Raw genomic sequence first — 22174 nt, 5'->3', positions numbered from 1 at the left:
CTGATTCAGTTCATGAACAAGCAGCACTGTGAACACAATTCGTCAACATCTGATTCAGTTCATGAACAAGCAGCACTGTGTACACAATTCTTCAACATCTGATTCAGTTCATGAACAAGCAGCACTGTGTACACAATTCTTCAACATCTGATTCAGTTAATGAACAAGCAGCACTGTGTACACAACTCTTCAACTTATGATTCAGTTTATGAACAAGCGGCACTGGACACAACTCTTGAAAATCCAAACAAGTCACAGATCCGTTAACCTGTTGTACTCTCCTGACACTCTTTTCTCTTCATCCTCTCTCTCCTGCCACCATCCCTATCTGGGGCCAGATATAGCCATCTTTTGATGGTGGAATCAATGTCCTTTTCTGTGGCCGCAGACGTCAGACGGTTACGCCTCACAGCCGCTGAAACATACATGTAAACATGGTTTGAAATCAGCTCCTGTATCAAAAGCTAATGTGGCTATTGAATTTTAAAGGAGAAATACATTAAAACTGAACCCAGAACCTATTTACAGACATTCAGTTACATCTACACATAGAGAATGTAAATTAATGCAGATCAGTTTAGTAATGAGCTGGCACCATCATCCGACCAGGTTAAGTACAGATATACAATACAGATATACTTTTCAAAAAAATCTTGGCCTTAGTGCAATGCTATGATAGTTTCAATACCATTTGTTCAGCAGAAAATAATAAGGACAATATGAATCATGTGAACTAGTCATGTATGTCTACACTTTCGATTTAAACTGGTCTTTGCATGTATACACCAGAATGTCCCGGGTTCAGTTTTAGTGGAATTGTCAGTTACACTATGTTTTATGGTTTCCTTGTTACACAGTGTAATTGTTAATTTAAGAACAGTGTAATATAATTGAAGTACTTACTATAGTTAGCATTAGGGTTTGGTTTAAAGTTACTGCATGCAACTATTCATAAGTAACTGTTATTATTACTCTAAGTACATGTAACATGCAGCAAGGACACTGTAAAATAAAAAATAACACTTGTGTTTCCTCTCCTCTCCCCTGCTCACCACCTCTTATCTACCTCCTCCCTTCTCTGCATAACTTCATTTTGTCCCCTCCTCTCATCTTTTTCCCTCATCCCTCAATTTCTCCACTCTATCCTTTTCCTCTGCCCTTTTTTCTCCCTCCCTCTTTCCATCCCTTCTCTCACATTTCCTCATCTCGTTCTCCTCTCTTCCTCTACTCCCCTTGTAACCTTAATTATCAATTTAAATAAATTTAGATTTTTAAACACTTAAAGCACTCTTATGGCATAAAGTACAACTTACCAATCACAACATCCCTTAAACGTAAGCGCTGGAAACCAATTTTTCCATTTATTCCTCTCATGTTGATTTTTTGCGCCAAAGAGTTAGTAATCAGGCCCTGCATAATCCTCCAAATGCACTCGTGGACGTCCACCCCACCTTTGAGAGCCAGCGTGTTTACCTGAAATCACCATGAATTATTTTTTTAAGCAATGGTTTAATCAATTATAAATCTGTCCCCACATTTAACAGGGTAAGTGCCACCACAAATAGAGTGCATGTCTGTGGAAAACACTGAAGATAGTAACCTCAGTTTTAGGAAATGTGATGATTTGCCAACATACCAACTGTTTCTGGAGGTCAGGATTACTATGTAGTTGTTCCTCCATTTCCTGAAGAGAACTGACATCTTTAAGTGGCAACAAATTTCGATCCAGGACTGTCTCTGTCTCATCAGCCGATTTCATACTCTGCAGGGTCTTGAAGATGATTCGCAGTTGGTCCATCATCATTTCCTGTTTTGTTAATATATTACGCAGGAGGGCTAGGAAGAAAACAAGAAAGACAAATATAAGTTTTCAGTCACTTAATTAGGTAAACACTGACCATTTGCTTGTCCAAACCAAAACTGTATTCCAATGCAAGTCAAATTTGCAAGTTAACATGCCAAACGACTAAAATTGTGGATTAATCACCATTGGGACTATTCTTTATCATCACAAATTACAACATCTCAACAAAACATTCTTGAGATATGAATTTTTGGAAGTTGATGGCACAAACATACGTTCATCTAAGTTTTAACTTGTAGTCATTTTTTGTATAAGAAAGAGTGTAAAAAACAATATGAAGTACAAATAGTAATATGCCAGATGAAAAAAATTACGAAAAACAAACATAACTATAATAAATATTAATATACTCACATGTTTGCAAACTAGATGTCTGCTCCCTGGTCTGGTGTGGCTCAATATGCTTTGATGGGACTAGAGAAGGTGCAGCATGGCTTGGTCTATGGCTCTCAGAGCTGGCATGACTTGATCTACCAGTCTCAGTGCTGATGCTGCTTGATGTGTGGATCTCACTGCTGACATGCCTTAATGGACGAATCTCAGAACTGATGTGCCTCGATGTACAGCGCTCAGTGATAATGTGCCTGCTATGGTCTCTTGGGTTGTGCTCAGGACTGCTATGGCCTCTTGGGTAGAGGTCAGGAGTGCTGTGGCCTCTTGGGTTGTGCTCAGGACTGCTATGGCCTCTTGGGTAGAGGTCAGGAGTGCTGTCATCACTTGAGTAAAGCTCAGGAGTGCAGTAGCCTCTTCGATGGAGGTCAGGAGTGCTGTGGTCTTTTGGGTGGAGGTCAGCAGCACTGTGGCCTTTTGGGTGGACCTGAGGAGTGCTGTGGTCTTTTGGGTGGATGTCAGCAGTGCTGTGGTCTTTTGGGTGGAGCTTGGGGCTGTTTTGCTTTCCTGGGTCTAATGCAGGAGTGGTGTGCTGCCTACTGATCTTTGGAGCACTGGGCAATGAATACTTTCTGCTCAAATGTACAAAATATGTTAGTCCTTTATCTGCTGTGATAAAGTGTATAAAATTTTTAAAAATACTGAAGCTTCCTACCCTTTTCTTGACATTGTTCCTTCCAGGGTGCCTTCCATGTCATCATAGTGACATTCAGGAACACCGTGGCCTCTTTGGTGAAGCTTGGGGATGTTTTGCTTTACTGGTTCTAATGCAGGACTTTTGTGCTGTCTGACGATCTTTGGAGCATTGGGCAATGGATACTTTCTGCTTAGAAGTACAACAGATCTTAGCACTTTATCTGGTATGATAAAATACACTATAATTTAAAATAGCAGTAGGTTCTTACCCTTTTTTTGTTTTTTTTTCTTTCACAGTGCTTTCCATCTCATCATCATCATCCTCTCCGGGGAAAAAATTGTTTTTAGGTCTAAGAACATATATCATCATTTCAAGATATGCAATTATTAGTAAATGTTGTGCACCACCAATTAATAATAAAAAAACAAAAACAAAAAAAAAAACAATGAAACACATTCTTCCCCCTACATTCTTCTTCTTTTAAATTTAATTGGTGAGTTCCCTCCATCACTTCCAATGTCAGTGTGATCAACAGCTTGAGGAAGTTTCCGTCTAGCTTCATTGTAGTCATCTGGGAAAGTAAAAAAAAAAAAAAAAAAAAAAAAAGCAATTTTAAGTAATACATAACACTAGTTCAGTTTGAAGAAAGAGGTGAATTAATGTAACTTACGTGATGTGTAAATAATTCTGGCCTTATGGGGCTTCCATTCATCTCCAGGACATTCTTGTAATTTTACAGCTTTTGCTACATCAGTTTTATTTGGAGGCCACATGCACTCTCCATTTTTCATCCAAATGGAAGGTACAACTTCAACCTCATTGGTGTTGTCAAAAACAACTATGTGAAACATCTAATGAGAAAAAATTGAAACCACAGTAACATACTCTTTAGCCAACTGAAATGCTAAAACAAAAGGGCTATTTGTCTCAATGCAATAGTGGAACAACAACAAATCGGTTTTGGAATGGTAGTCTCACATACTTCTGGGGCTTATTTCTAACCATGAAACATTTGATGTTAGTAGAGAGGTTGGAAACAACAAAAATTCCCAGCTCTCTTGAGTCAATAGGATATGTAAAGAAGTGTTCCACCTGTTTATATTCATTGGCCACAATGTACACTATTCCTTTATCCTCAACAATGTTCTGGACTAACAACAACTTTTTATCAATTTTGATGCAACAATCTCTCTCTTTGACCTTCACAACTACATCATCTGTAGCAAGCACTCTATATTGACGAACTTGTTGTGAGAAGCATTCTGGCACTGGCCCATCCATATGCTAATTTTCCAGTTTTTGAGTTGCCTCTTTAACATCAGAACTGTAGCTGTCATTTTCCATCTCTGATAATCTTCGTATCACCTGAGTCAAAGGATTAAGTGGACCTCGAACCAATTTTTTTAGTTTTCCTAAGAAATTTTCAAAGGGAAATGCTGATATAAGGTCTAAATTACCATGGACTTTGACATCATCACTGAGATGCACCAGACCATGAATATTGTATACCAAAAACTCCTCACCGTAAAGCAGGCCAAAGTGTTCAACGAATGACACCAAAAGAGTTTTAGCAAAGTCATTCAACTCCATACAATATTGTGGACTTGCCAAAATATACACGCCTACTGACAACAGCATGAAGTTGTCATAGATCTGAGGCTGCAGAATACCCCTCAGCACAACTGGACCAGTGTACAACAAGAATTGGCGTAGTTCTGTGGCTTTCCACCTACATCTTTCAGCCAGAACCCGTGGCCTTCGAGCAAACTCGCTTGGAATGTAATTTCTCAGTGCAAGAAGTCTATCTGAAACTATGGAAGCTTGACTAGATGAAATGCGACAGTACAAGGGACCAGTGGTGCTGATCCACAAGTCTAAGAGACGTCTCATTACACCCAGACAAACCAGGTGCATATAATCATATGGAAAACAAGTGACCATGTCGATGCCAACCTCTGTAAGAGGTGAGTGTTGGATGTGGTGTTCTTCATCTGTGGCTTGCCTAAAACTATCATCAGTTCTGCGCCTCGCATTAACCTCAGGAAATGTCATTCTATTCGATTTGCGGATACCTGTTTGGTGACACTTGTCACATCCATGATAAGCAGTGTGTGACTTCACACCTCTGATGAACGCTCGTGCTGGGGTGTCACACACAACAGAAACAACATTCAAAAAGAAAGTTTTCTGCTTGAACAGAAACCCATCTTTCAACACTTTTAGCTCTTGAACCAGATCATGAAGATACTCAGTCAAGGAATTTGGCTTAGAAGTACCACAAAACAGTCCAATCAAAATAGGTTTCTTGGTGTATCCTTGCAACAAACCAAGAATTGGCCAAAACTGTGTAGTTGTACTCTTGAAGATAGGTAATCCATCAAAATTTAATTGCAGTTTAAAAACATGTCTGTCTGGCACATTACGCCAAATGACATCTAGAATTTTCCGAATAGAATTCAGAATTCCACAATAATGGAACACACCACCTGCCACACTGCTAATTTTGTAGCTCGTTTTTGTTTTCAACAACGTTCGTCCATCCTTTGGCAGAGAGGGATGACAGATTTTGAGGATGCTGAGAAGCGCTGACAGAGCTATTAGAGATATTCCAAATTCAATTGCCCAGTCTGCCAGAGAACTCTGCAAACCACCATCCATCTCACTACACTGTTCTCCAAGATCAGGCAGATCCTCAACAGAAGCTGCACTCTTTTCATGTACTTCCTTATCCTCAGTGCCATCAACTAGATCATCATCACTTTCATCACCAATTTGCATGTCAGATTCCTCTGAATCATCAACATTAACACTTGTCTCATCATTCACAATTCTTTCCCCATCATGCTCGTTTTCCATTAGTTTACTGACTACCCTTAATGCCTTTCTTCGTGAATTGCCCCTATCATTGTACATCCAAGTCTTTTCCATACCGTGGCTTTACTCAGGTCTTTTGTTCTTCAACCTGAAACAACAAATAAAAGAAAATATTTCAAATTGTAAAATGAATCATATAAATTATTAATAATACAGAAAGCAAACACACACACACCAAACACAATCAAGAAAATCATAAATGAATTGGTGAAACTACAAGGTCCATGTACGTTTTGATAGTTGTTGGCACCTTTAATAGTTTTCTTCATTTGTTCCAAAAAAAATATTTTTTGATTGACAGGTTAAAAACATGAACCAAAAAAATCAAGCAGAAATATTTTTGTTTTTGTTGTTGTTGAACAAATGGAAAAATGAACAACGGTGTTGTTGTTTTCTTAATTTCTGCTTATTTCATTTCAAATTGAAAGACAAACTATCAAAACAAACACATAAACCCGTTTGCTCTCATTACATAATTTGTCAAACAACACCATTGTATTATTAAATCTATACAACTTGAATATTACAATCTGAACCCAGATAGCAAGCCATGATCGAAATAATGTTGATTCAATATTAATTTGTCAATGTTAACATCATTGAATCAATATCACTTTTGCACCCTCAATTAATGTTGAAATTTCAACAAAAAATAAATAAATAAATAAATAAATAAATGGTAATGGCATTGAATCAATGTTTCCACTTTCAGAAAATGAAACAACTACAACTGACTTAAAGCCACAGCCTGAAATCAACTGAAAATAAAAGAAGACAATAAATCTCTCAAGATAATTCTTTTTGAGAATTAACAGGTTTAGATGTTGATGTTTTATTGAAAATGTTTGGTCACCATTTTGGTGGTCAGTGGTTCTTTTAGTTGGGCAGTTTGACTCTGGGCTTTTTGTGTGAGTTTGTGCTCTTTGTAACAGTGTTTACTAAAACACACCATTTGTTGCAAAGAAACAAGAAACAATAAACTAGTATATAAGACAGTTTTCTGCCTCACAAAGCAGAGTATATTTCTAACCTTGTTCCTGACCAAAAGTGGTTAATTGTTATTGAAATATTTACCAATAATACTTTCTTGCCACTGATCATATTCAGATTTTTTTTAAATAATGATGACCAATGTTGGTGACCAAACATTTTCAATAAAACATCAACATCTAAACCTGTTAATTCTCAAAAAGAATTATCTTGAGAGATTTATTGTCGTCTTTTATCTTCAGTTGATTTCAGGCTGTGGCTTGAAGTCAGTTGTAGTTGTGTTTCATTTTCTGAGAGTGCAAACATTTATTCAATGCCACTACCATTGACTTTTATTTGCTGAAATTTCAACATATTTTCAACATTAATTGAGGGTGCAAAAGTGATATTGATTCAATGATGTTAACGTTGACAAATTAACATTGATTCAACATTATTTTGATCATAGCTTGCTATCTGGGAATGTAATCGACGAACATTTAACATTAGTGAACTGATTACATTTTAATATAGGCCTAACAGCTACGATTATGCATTGTTCATACTTACTCTACAATCCAAAAAAAGTAACGTTAAACCAAATATAGGCTATAAAATATATTTTACAATATTCACTTACCAAACTTCGTTCGCTATGCTCGAGTCAATTGAGGAGTCCACGGCCGTTAGAGATGTGCAGCCTCAAGTGCATTCAGTGCCCGCCCAATTCTTCAATAACTCTGATTCCGGGAGTAATTTTTTTTTTTTTTTTGGTTAAAGCGTTCTAAAACGTTAACCAAACCAGCTAAATCGCAAGATTACACACTTTTAAATGAAAAAAAAAAAATCCAAATCGAACAATAAAGGTACAAGATTGAGTCTGAGTGTGTCCTGACTGCAATGAGGTTAAAACGGCAAACCCATGAAGCATTGCGCTTTATGCGCGCTTTTCTAGATGCGACCTGATTGGTAGATTTTTTTTCTTGCTCCAATATGCCCAATAATACTAGGACATTTTCAGAAAGAAAACATATGTGTGAAATTGGCCTTGTTTGTGCATAAATTAAGATAATCAAACAATTAAATTTCTATCTGCTGCTAATTTAAAAAGCTTGCTTCCTTCTAACACTATTATACAGTATATAGGTACCATTAATATGTAGGTATATGTATATATATATATATATATATATAAAGCAAATATTACACACAAACAAAATTATTACAAACACACACACATACATATATATATATATATATATATATATATATATATATATATATATATATAGCTATATATACATACATATATATGCTTTGTGTACTGTGTTAGACTGTCTTAGTATTGCGCTTTTGTTGGTTTGCTTACGGTTTGTTGTCCTCTATTGTAAATCTCTTTGGATAAAAGAGTTTGCTGAATGATTAAATGTAGCCTAAATGTAATATAAATTTAAAGTTTATGGTGTCCCATAATTGATTAAACCTTGTTGATGGAGAGCAATAAACCCACGTTGTAAACAGGAATAGGGGAAACAGCTGTGTTCATGAAAATATTATCAATTATGAAATATCTGTGGGAAAAGTCTGGCCACACATATGTGGCCCACAGTTCTATATTTTACATGTGGCCCAAATAATACACTTAACAATTGGCCCATATCTTGTTTGCCGTCTTAAAGACGGTTCCATGTCCACCATAACCGGGCCATGTTCGGTTCACATGCCTCATGCCAGTGCCGACTGAATGCCAGCTGTGCCGGCTTCATGCCAAATCAGGGCCAGAAGTCTTTGCTACCTGGGTAGTAACGTAGTCAGAATAGCTCCTGTTGTGGATGCATTCTTCCTGTAATAACATGCAGAAACAACGTCTTGAAGTATCGAAGTGACGTCTTTAAAACTTAGTACTTAAGTACTTAAGTAGTAGCAGTATAAAACAGACTTAATTACGAAATCAGTGTCTGTTTGGTGAAATTAAAATGTTTATCATATAAAGTGGCCAATCATGTCTCGTTAGAAGACTTGGATTTTTTTTACAATCTATGGATTGAACCAGCTCATACCATGTAGCACTTAAGTTTTCCAAAACATATGCTATACTAAGGAAAATTACACTTAAGTTGCTTTATGCAACCGGGCATGGACATCCTTCTAGGCTACTCCAGAAAACAAATGAAAGCATACAAAACTATGGTATACTACTTTTTTTTTTTAAGTGGTTGCATATGCAAATAACAAGTAATGCTGCGTTCCAGACAGATTTTTCCCACTTGTTTCTAGGAAATATCATCTGGAACGCCACTCAAAGTTTGAAAATTTGCCATGTATACTTAGGGTACTTCGATCAACCACGACCTCAGTGAGACTCTTTTGACGTCACTTCCAAGATGCCGGCGCATCCTTATTCCAATGTAAAAACAAACTCTAACATTAGACATTAAGTTCGTAATGTTACCTCGTTTCAAAGCAATGTCATTTTTATTCTATTTTGCCGTAACTAACAAAAACACAATATGCTTTCATTGTGTCATTGCAATCCCGAGTCCAACCTTGTATAGAACGCCCAACATGTTCTCCAACCAATTTGACCATATAGGTTGTTTGTCACTTCCCTGAAATACAACCCATAGGAGCGTTTACTAAAATTGTGCCCCTTTTGACAACATGACACTTTCATTTTAATGCATTGTTCCCTTTTATCTGCGTCATTTTTCGGGTTTTGCGTAGCTCAGTTGGCAGAGAATTGCAATAACAATATGCAATTATGTGATCATGCGATCGTGGGTTCGATCCTAGGGAACACGTGCTCATAAAGTGTACAGGTATATGCACTATAAATCACTAAGGTTAGGTTTAGGGATGGGGGTGGGTGCAGTCATTAATAAAAAATAGTTTTGCTAAATGGAAATAGGAGAAATGGTGTAAAAAGTCCACACATTGCATTTAAATGAACATGCATTTTGATTGGTAATGACAGTCATACGTTATTTCATGACGACAGACATAACTCAACACTGTCCTTATTGTTACGCCCACCAGAGGGCGCATGACTTCAAAACGTAAATATAGGTCGTAATAAGGTGCTTGAAAGGTGCTTTTTGGATGACAGTCTCAGCTGGTTAATTTAGTTTCCCCTTTTGTTATATTCAGACACATTTTGGCCCAAGTGTTGGGGACATTTAGTTTTCAAAAGCATTTAAATGTTAACCCTGAAAGAAAAAAGTTAGTTAGTTATGATTAATTAAATTGCTTAACAAAGCTAACAGTTAGCATTTGACCTTCAGGTCCCTTAATATAATTTGTAACTATTGATCTACATCAATTTGATACACTAATGAAAATAATCGAAATACTAAATAACTCTTCAAGATTATCTTGAACCTCTCAAATTCAGTGCCAATAAATTGTCTAAAGATCAATATTTTATTCATGGGGGCAGTTTTACAATGTTTTCTATGAAGAACATTTAGACATTTTTTTTTTTTTTACTTTTTTAAACAATTATGAATTTGACTTGTATGTTATTCGACACTAGGACATACTAATTAAGGCTACTTTATTTTCCATATTTCTCTCAAAATTACATCATTACATTGAAACATATTGAGAAAACTGCTAGTTGAGCAAAAATACACATTAATCTTCATAATTAAATTCTAGTTAAAGAAACTTTATATGTATAATTTTCTGTTACCTGAGAGGCCAAGTTTACAAGGTACATTTCATTAGTAGTTTGTTTTTTAATTCATATGGCCAGTTGCATTTTTATTTCCCAGGCACATTCCAGACATTCAGGTTGTTGCTAATTTTCTGTTTGTTGCTCATTTCCTGCTAAGAGTGCCAAAATATGTCCTTCCCCAATATGATGATGATGCAAACATTCAAATATTGTTTGTTTAATCTGCAATGTGAACAGTTAAAACCTGTAAGTGCAGAAATATCTTGACAACAAAAAGATTGAATCATAATGGTGAATAAATGAGGTCTTTGTCCCCATGTGATGTACCTTTGTTTTTTCTCTGAGAGGCAAACAGGACATTTTTCCACGACAATCAACACAAGAAACTCTAGGCTGAGAAAAAATAGAATGGTGTGAAACTGTAAGATTATTATTTTATTTTTTTTAAGTGTATTCTACAATGTCTCCTATAGGCATATAGACAATCAAGATCCTTCTGTCAGAGTGAGTAGCTACTTACTCTAGCCTCATCTTGGATTTTACAATCTTTCCGATGGACAAACACTTTTGTCTTCTTACATGAGGTGGGTTTTAATAACACATTAAGCATGCGCTTATCATAATTCTGTTATATAGGGGAAAGATACAGGTACAGCATAAAGATGACAACCATAGTAAATGTTTAAATATTTTTATCGAGGACTTTAAAGCAAATGCATAAGCACAGAAAACAAAGTAAAATGACAAAGGTTTTATATTTGAATGAAATAACTTACCGCACTTATAATGGAGGCAAAATCAAGATGTTTGGTTCTTGCATATCTGTCATTGGCTTCTTGTATTGCTCTGTCAATAATATCTGTCTCATATTGGCTTAGCTGATGATATTCTCTGTCTCCCACTGTTGACTCCAGCAGTAACAGAGTGCTAAACAGTAACAGTAAACCTTTCATCTTGCACAGTAACTGAAGTTCTTCACTCTTTGCCTGATCTGGTCAGAAGCAGTAACTGGTGTCACGTCTACACAGACTTCAACAGCTGTGATTGGTCTGCTTTGCAACCTGCTTTGCAACCCCCCCCCCCAAACACACACTAAAAAAAAAAACTCAAACCTCCCAAGTTCACATATTACTTAAAAAACTCATGTAACTACATGAATGTAATTTAAATTTGTTTCTACTAAAAATGAGTATTGACAGCTTTACTTAGTAAGTTTTTGTTTAGTCAGCTTAACATTGCTGAGTGAAACACACAAATTAATGTCGACATAACTAACTGGGCAGTGGATCGGTAGTTCCCAGCATGCTTTGCAAGGGACTTCATTAGAAGAGTAAATTTAGGGATTAAAGTGTCATTTTATGTGTTTTTCAGTAAAGGGAAAGATGTTGTTAGTTTATGTTAGTGTTTAATGTTCAGTTATGTTGGACATTTAGAGTTTCTGTAATGTTTTTGAATTTTGTGGTTACCATTATGCAGAAGAGTGGCACCTGTGTTTAGGCTGTGCACATTCATATACACATAGTTTGGATGGAATTTCTGCTCTCAATTCAATTGAGTTTGTTCAGTGAGTTATATTTTGAGTGCATTTAGAAAATAGTTCATTTAATAAAGTAAATTATGTGTTCACTTTATGTAATAAGCATAACATTATTAAGTAAACTACACATCCAGTTATACAGGTTCTGGTCATATAATTAGAATATCATCAAAAAGTTAATTTATTTCATTCATTCATTACACACATACTGATATATTTCAAATGTTTATTTCTTTTAATTTTGATGATTATAACTTTCAACTAAGGAAAATACCAAATTCAGTATCTCAGAAAATTAGAATATTACTTAAGATCAATACAAAGAAAGGATTTTTAGAAATCTTGGCCAACTGAAAAGTATGAACATGAAAAGTATGAGCATGTACAGCACTCAGTACTTAGTTGGGACTCCTTTTGCCTGAATTACTGCAGCAATGCGGCGTGGCATGGAGTCGATCAGTCTGTGGCACTGCTCAGGTGTTATGAAAGCCCAGGTTGCTCTGATAGTGGCCTTCAGCTCTTCTGCATTGTTAGGTCTGGCATATCGCATCTTCCTCTTCACAATACCCTATAGAAAATCTATGGGGTTAAGAGCTCTGTGAACAGCCAGCCTCTTTTGCAATGACCTTTTGTGTCTTGCCCTCCTTGTGCAAGGTGTCAATGGTTGTCTTTTGGACAACTGTCAAGTCAGCAGTCTTCCCCATGATTGTGTAGCCTACAGAACTAAGCTGAGAGACCATTTAAAGGCCTTTGCAGGTGTTTTGAGTTAATTAGCTGATTAGAATGTTGCACCAGGTGTCTTCAATATTGAACCTTTTCACAATATTCTAATTTTTTGAGATACTGATTTTGGGATTTTCCTTAGTTGTCAGTTATAATAATCAAAATTAAAAGAAATAAACATTTGAAATATATCAGTCTGTGTGTAATGAATGAATATAATATACAAGTTTCACTTTTTGAATGGAATTAGTGAAATAAATCAACTTTTTGATGATATTCTAATTATATGACCAGCACCTGTAAATATTATGTAACAGTGACATTCAAATGATTTGTATTTACTCAAATAAATTTTGTCAGCTTTACTTAAATTTCTTTTGTTCATACAACTAAACTGTTATTTGTATAAATTACTCAATATAGTTGCGTGGAACCACTTGACACTTCTTTTTTAAATAAATCCAACGATTCATATTTTTAAGACCGTCAAGAAGTTTTTAAGAATAAATCAAAGGTTACACAATGTCAGCAAATAAGTTTTCAAACATATTCAGTCAAAAATTTTGATTATTATTCTTATAAGAGTAGACTGATTTGTCAATTTAAATGTCTTTAGATGAGCCAATATAATATTGTATAATATTAAGATCTGCATTACTCAAACCCAACTTATAATATGGCCCTTTAACGAAATTATATGGGAATATACTGCATAATATAAAGAGATATATTACATAATACATTTCCATGAAACTAGTGCTTATATTTTTCAATACTGCAATATATACATTGAGCATTTATGGCTATATATTGATAGCTACATATAAAGAATATTTAGAAATGAAAAATAGCTTTACATGTAATATTCATAAAGTGTTATCCTTATCCTTTATCGTGTACATTCCGATCAGGCATAACATTATGACCACTGACAGGTGAAGTGAACAACACTGAATATGTCTTCATCACGGCACCTGTTAGTGGGTGGGATATATTAGGCAGCAAGTGAACTAAGTCAGAGCATTTCCAAAACTGCAGGTCTTGTGGGGTGTTCCCGGTCTGCAGTGGTCAGTATCTATCAAAAGTGGTCCAAGGAAGGAACAGTGGTGAATGGGCAATAGGGTCATGGACGGCCAAGGCTCATTGATGCACGTGGGGAGTGAAGGATGGCCTGTTTTGTCTGATCCAACAGATGAGCTGCTGTAGCTCAAAGAAGAAGTTAATGCTGGTTCTGATAGAAGTTCATGCTAGTTCTGATAGAAAGGTGTCAGAATACACAGTGCATCACAGTTTGTTGCATATGGGGCTGCATAGCTACAGACCAGTCAGGGTGTCCATGCCCCATTTCTAAGCTGCAATGTTCAGAAAAGAAGCATCTGTGCATGTTTCTCTATGGGTTACTGAGAGTTCTGTCATGACAACTCTCAGAGAGACTGGCATAGTAATGGATATGACAATGTTAATGTATCTGACATTGTCAAATACATTAACATTGTCATTTAAAGGGATAGTTCACCCAAAAATGAAAATTTGATGTTTATCTGCTTACCCCTAGGGCATCCAAGATGTAGGTCACTTTGTTTCTTCAGTAGAACACAAATGATGATTTTTAACTCCAACTGTTGCAGTCTGTTAGTCTTACAATGCATGTCAATGGTCACAAAATCTATGAGAGTAAAAAACAAACAAACATGCAAATCCAAATTAAACCTTGCAGCTCGTGATGACACATTGATGTCCTAAGACACGAAATGATCAGTTTGTGCATGAAACCGATCAGTATTTATCATTTTTTACCTCTAGTACACAACTATGTCCAACTCCTTGAGCGAGTGCACGGCACGTATACGTCACTCATTGTTTACACAGTGCACAAACATTGTAGATACGACGGCTAATCAAAATGGTACTTACTTGCGCTTATCCAGATTGTTCAAACTGACTTAAAACTAAAAGATTACTAAAAAGATACTTTCCACGTATTCCCAAATTCTGAGCCTGCTCGCCTGAAATTATGATTGATTGCTCTTCGCCTGTATATCAACACACTCATTAACGTACTAAAGTTGTTGAGGGTCTGCGATCATTTTTCCCCTGATGATTTTACATACCCAGGAGATGATCAATAAACCATCAGATGTGCCTATGAATTTTCCACATCCAACTGAGGTATGTGAACAAGATCTTTGTATGTGTCCTTTTTATTTGTAAAGCTGCCCTCACGAAAAGTAACAAAATTAAGTTTTGATGTAATAAAACCATGTTTTTTAGTGGTGTACTTCCATTTGTATAACAACTGTTGTACTACAGGCACCATGTTTAAACTATGCCAGAGCGCGTACACACCTCATGCACCGGATGCCGTGCGCACGCTCAAGGCAGTTGGAACTTGTGGTGTATTAGAGGTAAAAAATTATATAAATACTGTTCGGTTTCTCACACAAACCGATCGTTTCATGTCTTAGGACATCAATGTGTCGTCACGAGGCGCAGGGTTTAATTTGGATTTGTCTGTGCATGATTTTTACTCTCATAGATTTTGTTACCATCGACATGCATTATACGACTGACAGACAGCAACGGTTGGAGTTAAAAATCATCATTTGTGTTCTACTGAAGAAACAGTCACCTACATCTTGGCAGATAAACATCAAATTTTCATTTTTGGGTGAACTATCACTTTAATGATTATGCAGCATAAACTTCAAGTTTACTTAATGCTCATGTTTTTCTGCTTTCAAAGTACAAATGGAAAGTTTACACAACCCCTGATAAAACATTCAATGTTTGATTTGAACTCAAACCATCATTATGCAAATATAAACTTTGACTCATGGCTGCATTTATATCCACTATCTATACCTTGTTTATTTCACTTTACTAGACTTTAACCATAATTCCAGTGCCTGTTATTCTTCTAAACAGAGGGCAAAGGTCATAAAAACAAAACAAACAAACAAACAAAAAAAAAAAACAGTCATTCACATTAAGGTACAGCAACAATAAAAAAATAATAATAATAATAAAAAAGAAGGGATCATTAATAATATTAATATCAGCATTAATAAAAAATAATAATAATAACAAGTTATAAAGAGAAGCCAGTTCCACTAGGAAGAATGGCTGGTGGCTGCGTATGTATAAGTGAGAAAGGAGGAAAAAATATATGGAGAGAGAGAGAGAGAGAGCAGAAAAGGTTATGTAGGGCAGGATGTATTTGACAGTCTATGCGGAGAGGTCACTGTTCCTGATCGTACATCTCAGCTATGACCTTGTGACCTCCGAACCAGCATTTGTTGAGCACCTGAATGGCCTTGTTCATCTCTGATGCTGCTGAAAACTCTACAGAGATATTCACAATGACTTCAGCATCCTCCTCCTCACCCTGCTAAATGGTCATTAACGGCTCCGAACTTCCCACATTCTGCTGTTACTTCTCCTTCCAGATCATCATCTATGTCTTAAGGTCCAACCATGTTCCTCAGCACCGTAACTGTAGACTGTTGAAAAAGCATACAGAAAAGAGTTTAAAGCTCACTTCTCCTCAATGTAGCATTGTGAAAGAATTGACTTGTATACTTGACCGTACCATTCAAAAGTTTTGGATCAATAAGATTTATTTATTCTACAGTCAGTGTATAAATTAATGTTTATTCAGTAAGGATTCAATTGATTCCTTACCAAATAAACATGTTAATTATCCTTATCGAGCAAATTATTAATAAACATTCAACTGATCAAAAATGGCTATAAAGACATTTATAAAATGAGATTTACCAAAGATTTCTAAAATAAATGCTGTCTTTTTAAACTTTCTATTCATTAAAGAATCCTAAAAAAATGTTGTATAGTTTTTGGAAATTAACAACCGTATTAAATATTGATAAAAATAAATGTTTCTTGAGTATCAAATAATCAGAATCTTGTGACACAACTATAAAATGTGACCTTATATTGAGAACTTCTTGTATGTGCCTCTTGGCACAGTTTAGGAAAAAGTTCACCCAAGGCTGAAGTTTCAAACACTTTTTTTTTTTTTTTACTTAAAAAAAACAAACAAAAAGGGAAATATTAGAAATATATGAGCAGGGCATTGGTCTTAAAAAAACAAAACAAAACAAAACAAAAAAAACATACTTTGAGTGGAGATAGTAGTCTACACTAGTAATGTTCTATTCTTGAACAAATCGTTCTTTTGAGCCGGTTCTCAGGAAGCAACCTGTTCACTAATCGAACTGAATCGAACTTTAGTTCTGGGTTGATGACACAAGACGCACAGCCGAAATAGCACATACGACTCAATAAGAACCGAATGAGCTGGTTCAACCAACTGTCAAAGTTTGCCGAGGATTGTGAGCAAGGACTCAAAAAGAACCGAATTAGCCAGTCCAACTGACTGTCGAAGTTTGCCAAGCATTACAGAGAAGTACCGAGTGAGTTGAAAATACATTGCAAGCCTTGAGGCACATATACTGGAAATATGCTCAATATGAATTCTGTTATTAAGTAAAATTTTATTAAAACCTGCAAAAAAATCGAGAGATGTAAATAAATTTTACAATGGTTGATTGTACATGCAGATTGTATTTTAAGTGTTAAGTGAAATCATTGAGTTTGTAAGACTGGTTTATTCTTTCTAGCCCATATATACTCTAGACATGTAGAACATATCCGTGTTTGTGCATCAAATATCTGCTGTAGTTGTGAAGCTTATCCAAGATGCAGGCTACTCAATATCGGTCAGTCGTATGTGATGTAAAGGATCCATGAAAGAAACTGTGACCACAAACACCTTTAACTAGATTAATGAAAGGCAATAATCAGCAATATGCGTCCACACAAATAACTTTTTATTTTAATGTTTCAATATGCGTTGACACAAATTACTTTATTTGAATGTTTAATTGATAAAACATGACACTGAGTTGTTAGAAAAGAAATGCATAGTGACATCATTGCATGATGACATCAGGAACCTATGAATCAACTTTTTGAACCAATACATTGAGCCGAACTGTTTGAAAAGAACCGGTTTGCGAAAAAGTATCAGACTTTGCATCACTATTTACTTGCCATATTGGCTGAAAATCAGTTGATATCTATCTAGCTATCAAGGTGAGGTAAATATTTGCTGACTGTGACCACTTTTCATCCCCTGGTTCTTTCATTGCCATCACAACAAAAGCAAACCCAGTGTAAACGCTACAGGGTGCTGTTTTACATACAGGCTTAGCCTGCCACTCTCTGTTTTTGTATTTATATACTTGATAACTCTCCCTGCAGCTTTTACCTTTTAATTGTTAACAACATTTGGACTCTGTGTTGCATCCTCTGCAGCCATGTTTCATTTCCTTACCCTCTTGACTGAAAACCAGTTGATATCTACTCTAACTTTAGCATCTTTCTTTTCAACCAAAGTAGAAAGTGCTATCAAGTTGGGGTAAATATTTGCCGACTGACTCCCCTGTGTCCACTTTTCATCCTGTGCTTCTTCCATTGCCATCACAGCAAAAGCAAATTCAGTGTAAACACTAGAGGGTGCTGTTTTACCTAGAGGCTTGGCCTGCCACTCTCTGCTTTTGTATTTATTGTAGTTCTTTGCTTTTTACCTATCCATTCAACTTGTATCTTTCAAGTGCTAACAATATTTGAACACACTTTTGAATCCTATTCAGCAGCCAATTTTCCTTTCCTTGCCATTTTGACTGAGAATCATTTGATATCTACTCTAACTTTAGCATCTTTCTTTTCAACCAAAGTAGAAAGTGCTATCAAGTTGGGGTAAATATTTGCTGACTGTCTCCCTTGTGTTCACTTTTTATCAGATCTCTTACATTTTAAAGAGCCCCTTGAGATGACTACAAAGAGAAGCATTCCTAATTTAAGAACAATTGCTTCTCTATAGCTCAGTCATGATGGTGTTGCAGCATACCCAGTGTAAACACTAGAGGGTGCTGTTTTAAACCAAGAGGTTTGGTCTGCCTTTTCCTGTTTTTGTATTTAGTGTAGGTCTTTCCTTTTAAAATGACTCTGGACTAAATTCAGGGGGAAAGTTTGTAATTGTTGCATTTGCATGAAGTGCTTTAAATGTGTAAAAAGTCCACCCATGCTGAAAATACTGAGTCGTTCCAAAGATGTTAACACAGCAATCAAAACTTGATTGGCTTCACAGAAAAGCAGAGTGTCAACGACCATGGCGTAGCCAAGGGGGCATGGACACCCTTATATTGCGTGCTGGTAAACCACATGGCTCAGACCAGCTCTTCCTAAATTCAGGCAACATCTCTGACTGCAAATGATCTCGTCCTGCATCCTACCAAGTTTCTGGCTATACACTGGACAAGATTTTCAGCTGCTTCTACTGTCACTATCGGTACCCTCACAATGGCACTGACTTGTCTGTTGTATTTGGTAAGTGCTATTTGTTGGGGTAGTTTCAAGTGATCAGTGCTTCAGGAGACTTCTGGAACTCAACACTGCTTTCTCCATGCAATGGTCAATTAAACACAGAGTTCAACACATTAAGATTACTTCAAATGGGAGCATTGATTGGTCCTGTGTTCATAAGTGCTTCTCTTTGGGGTAGTTTTAATGAGGAAGTGAGCTACAGGCAAAACTCAACCTCTTTTCTATAAAATTTCATTTTTCAGTCATTTCCAATGATATAAGTGCTAACTTGGAGTAACATTTGGACTCTGTGTTGCATCCTCTGCAGCCATGTTTCATTTCCTTACCCTCTTGACTGAAAACCAGTTGATATCTACTCTAACTTTAGCATCTTTCTTTTCAACCAAAGTAGAAAGTGCTATCAAGTTGGGGTAAATATTTGCCGACTGACTCCCCTGTGTCCACTTTTCATCCTGTGCTTCTTCCATTGCCATCACAGCAAAAGCAAATTCAGTGTAAACACTAGAGGGTGCTGTTTTACCTAGAGGCTTGGCCTGCCACTCTCTGCTTTTGTATTTATTGTAGTTCTTTGCTTTTTACCTATCCATTCAACTTGTATCTTTCAAGTGCTAACAATATTTGAACACACTTTTGAATCCTATTCAGCAGCCAATTTTCCTTTCCTTGCCATTTTGACTGAGAATCATTTGATATCTACTCTAACTTTAGCATCTTTCTTTTCAACCAAAGTAGAAAGTGCTATCAAGTTGGGGTAAATATTTGCTGACTGTCTCCCTTGTGTTCACTTTTTATCAGATCTCTTACATTTTAAAGAGCCCCTTGAGATGACTACAAAGAGAAGCATTCCTAATTTAAGAACAATTGCTTCTCTATAGCTCAGTCATGATGGTGTTGCAGCATACCCAGTGTAAACACTAGAGGGTGCTGTTTTAAACCAAGAGGTTTGGTCTGCCTTTTCCTGTTTTTGTATTTAGTGTAGGTCTTTCCTTTTAAAATGACTCTGGACTAAATTCAGGGGGGAAAGTTTGTAATTGTTGCATTTGCATGAAGTGCTTTAAATGTGTAAAAAGTCCACCCATGCTGAAAATACTGAGTCGTTCCAAAGATGTTAACACAGCAATCAAAACTTGATTGGCTTCACAGAAAAGCAGAGTGTCAACGACCATGGCGTAGCCAAGGGGGCATGGACACCCTTATATTGCGTGCTGGTAAACCACATGGCTCAGACCAGCTCTTCCTAAATTCAGGCAACATCTCTGACTGCAAATGATCTCGTCCTGCATCCTACCAAGTTTCTGGCTATACACTGGACAAGATTTTCAGCTGCTTCTACTGTCACTATCGGTACCCTCACAATGGCACTGACTTGTCTGTTGTATTTGGTAAGTGCTATTTGTTGGGGTAGTTTCAAGTGATCAGTGCTTCAGGAGACTTCTGGAACTCAACACTGCTTTCTCCATGCAATGGTCAATTAAACACAGAGTTCAACACATTAAGATTACTTCAAATGGGAGCATTGATTGGTCCTGTGTTCATAAGTGCTTCTCTTTGGGGTAGTTTTAATGAGGAAGTGAGCTACAGGCAAAACTCAACCTCTTTTCTATAAAATTTCATTTTTCAGTCATTTCCAATGATATAAGTGCTAACTTGGAGTAACATTTGGACTCTGTGTTGCATCCTCTGCAGCCATGTTTCATTTCCTTACCCTCTTGACTGAAAACCAGTTGATATCTACTCTAACTTTAGCATCTTTCTTTTCAACCAAAGTAGAAAGTGCTATCAAGTTGGGGTAAATATTTGCCGACTGACTCCCCTGTGTCCACTTTTCATCCTGTGCTTCTTCCATTGCCATCACAGCAAAAGCAAATTCAGTGTAAACACTAGAGGGTGCTGTTTTACCTAGAGGCTTGGCCTGCCACTCTCTGCTTTTGTATTTATTGTAGTTCTTTGCTTTTTACCTATCCATTCAACTTGTATCTTTCAAGTGCTAACAATATTTGAACACACTTTTGAATCCTATTCAGCAGCCAATTTTCCTTTCCTTGCCATTTTGACTGAGAATCATTTGATATCTACTCTAACTTTAGCATCTTTCTTTTCAACCAAAGTAGAAAGTGCTATCAAGTTGGGGTAAATATTTGCTGACTGTCTCCCTTGTGTTCACTTTTTATCAGATCTCTTACATTTTAAAGAGCCCCTTGAGATGACTACAAAGAGAAGCATTCCTAATTTAAGAACAATTGCTTCTCTATAGCTCAGTCATGATGGTGTTGCAGCATACCCAGTGTAAACACTAGAGGGTGCTGTTTTAAACCAAGAGGTTTGGTCTGCCTTTTCCTGTTTTTGTATTTAGTGTAGGTCTTTCCTTTTAAAATGACTCTGGACTAAATTCAGGGGGAAAGTTTGTAATTGTTGCATTTGCATGAAGTGCTTTAAATGTGTAAAAAGTCCACCCATGCTGAAAATACTGAGTCGTTCCAAAGATGTTAACACAGCAATCAAAACTTGATTGGCTTCACAGAAAAGCAGAGTGTCAACGACCATGGCGTAGCCAAGGGGGCATGGACACCCTTATATTGCGTGCTGGTAAACCACATGGCTCAGACCAGCTCTTCCTAAATTCAGGCAACATCTCTGACTGCAAATGATCTCGTCCTGCATCCTACCAAGTTTCTGGCTATACACTGGACAAGATTTTCAGCTGCTTCTACTGTCACTATCGGTACCCTCACAATGGCACTGACTTGTCTGTTGTATTTGGTAAGTGCTATTTGTTGGGGTAGTTTCAAGTGATCAGTGCTTCAGGAGACTTCTGGAACTCAACACTGCTTTCTCCATGCAATGGTCAATTAAACACAGAGTTCAACACATTAAGATTACTTCAAATGGGAGCATTGATTGGTCCTGTGTTCATAAGTGCTTCTCTTTGGGGTAGTTTTAATGAGGAAGTGAGCTACAGGCAAAACTCAACCTCTTTTCTATAAAATTTCATTTTTCAGTCATTTCCAATGATATAAGTGCTAACTTGGAGTAACATTTGGACTCTGTGTTGCATCCTCTGCAGCCATGTTTCATTTCCTTACCCTCTTGACTGAA

The 22174-nt window shown here is 36.6% G+C and overlaps 1 protein-coding gene and 1 long non-coding RNA gene across 2 annotated transcripts; both read right to left on the bottom strand.

Annotated features, from left to right (window-relative positions):
* LOC137027269 (uncharacterized) lies at positions 1-7873 on the bottom strand. The gene is made up of 10 exons (XM_067395252.1): positions 7375-7873; positions 5822-5853; positions 3562-3742; positions 3360-3462; positions 3160-3240; positions 2910-3077; positions 2219-2826; positions 1637-1836; positions 1314-1473; positions 1-415 (listed from the first exon to the last, which is right to left on the bottom strand). The coding sequence occupies exons 3-10, from the start codon at positions 3740-3742 to the stop codon at positions 264-266; spliced, it is 1653 nt and encodes a 550-aa protein (XP_067251353.1). The 5' UTR covers positions 5822-5853; positions 7375-7873; the 3' UTR covers positions 1-263.
* A 2269-nt stretch (positions 7874-10142) lies between these two features.
* LOC137026583 (uncharacterized) lies at positions 10143-11425 on the bottom strand. Its single transcript, XR_010895888.1, has 4 exons — positions 11187-11425; positions 10931-11035; positions 10738-10803; positions 10143-10632 (listed from the first exon to the last, which is right to left on the bottom strand). It is a non-coding gene; the product is annotated as an uncharacterized lncRNA (long non-coding RNA).
* Positions 11426-22174: the final 10749 nt, after the last annotated feature.

This window comes from Chanodichthys erythropterus, chromosome 9, assembly GCF_024489055.1.
Source record: "Chanodichthys erythropterus isolate Z2021 chromosome 9, ASM2448905v1, whole genome shotgun sequence".
In the NCBI taxonomy this organism is placed as follows: Eukaryota; Metazoa; Chordata; class Actinopteri; order Cypriniformes; family Xenocyprididae; genus Chanodichthys; species Chanodichthys erythropterus.
This window is presented reverse-complemented; position numbering and strand designations above follow the sequence as displayed.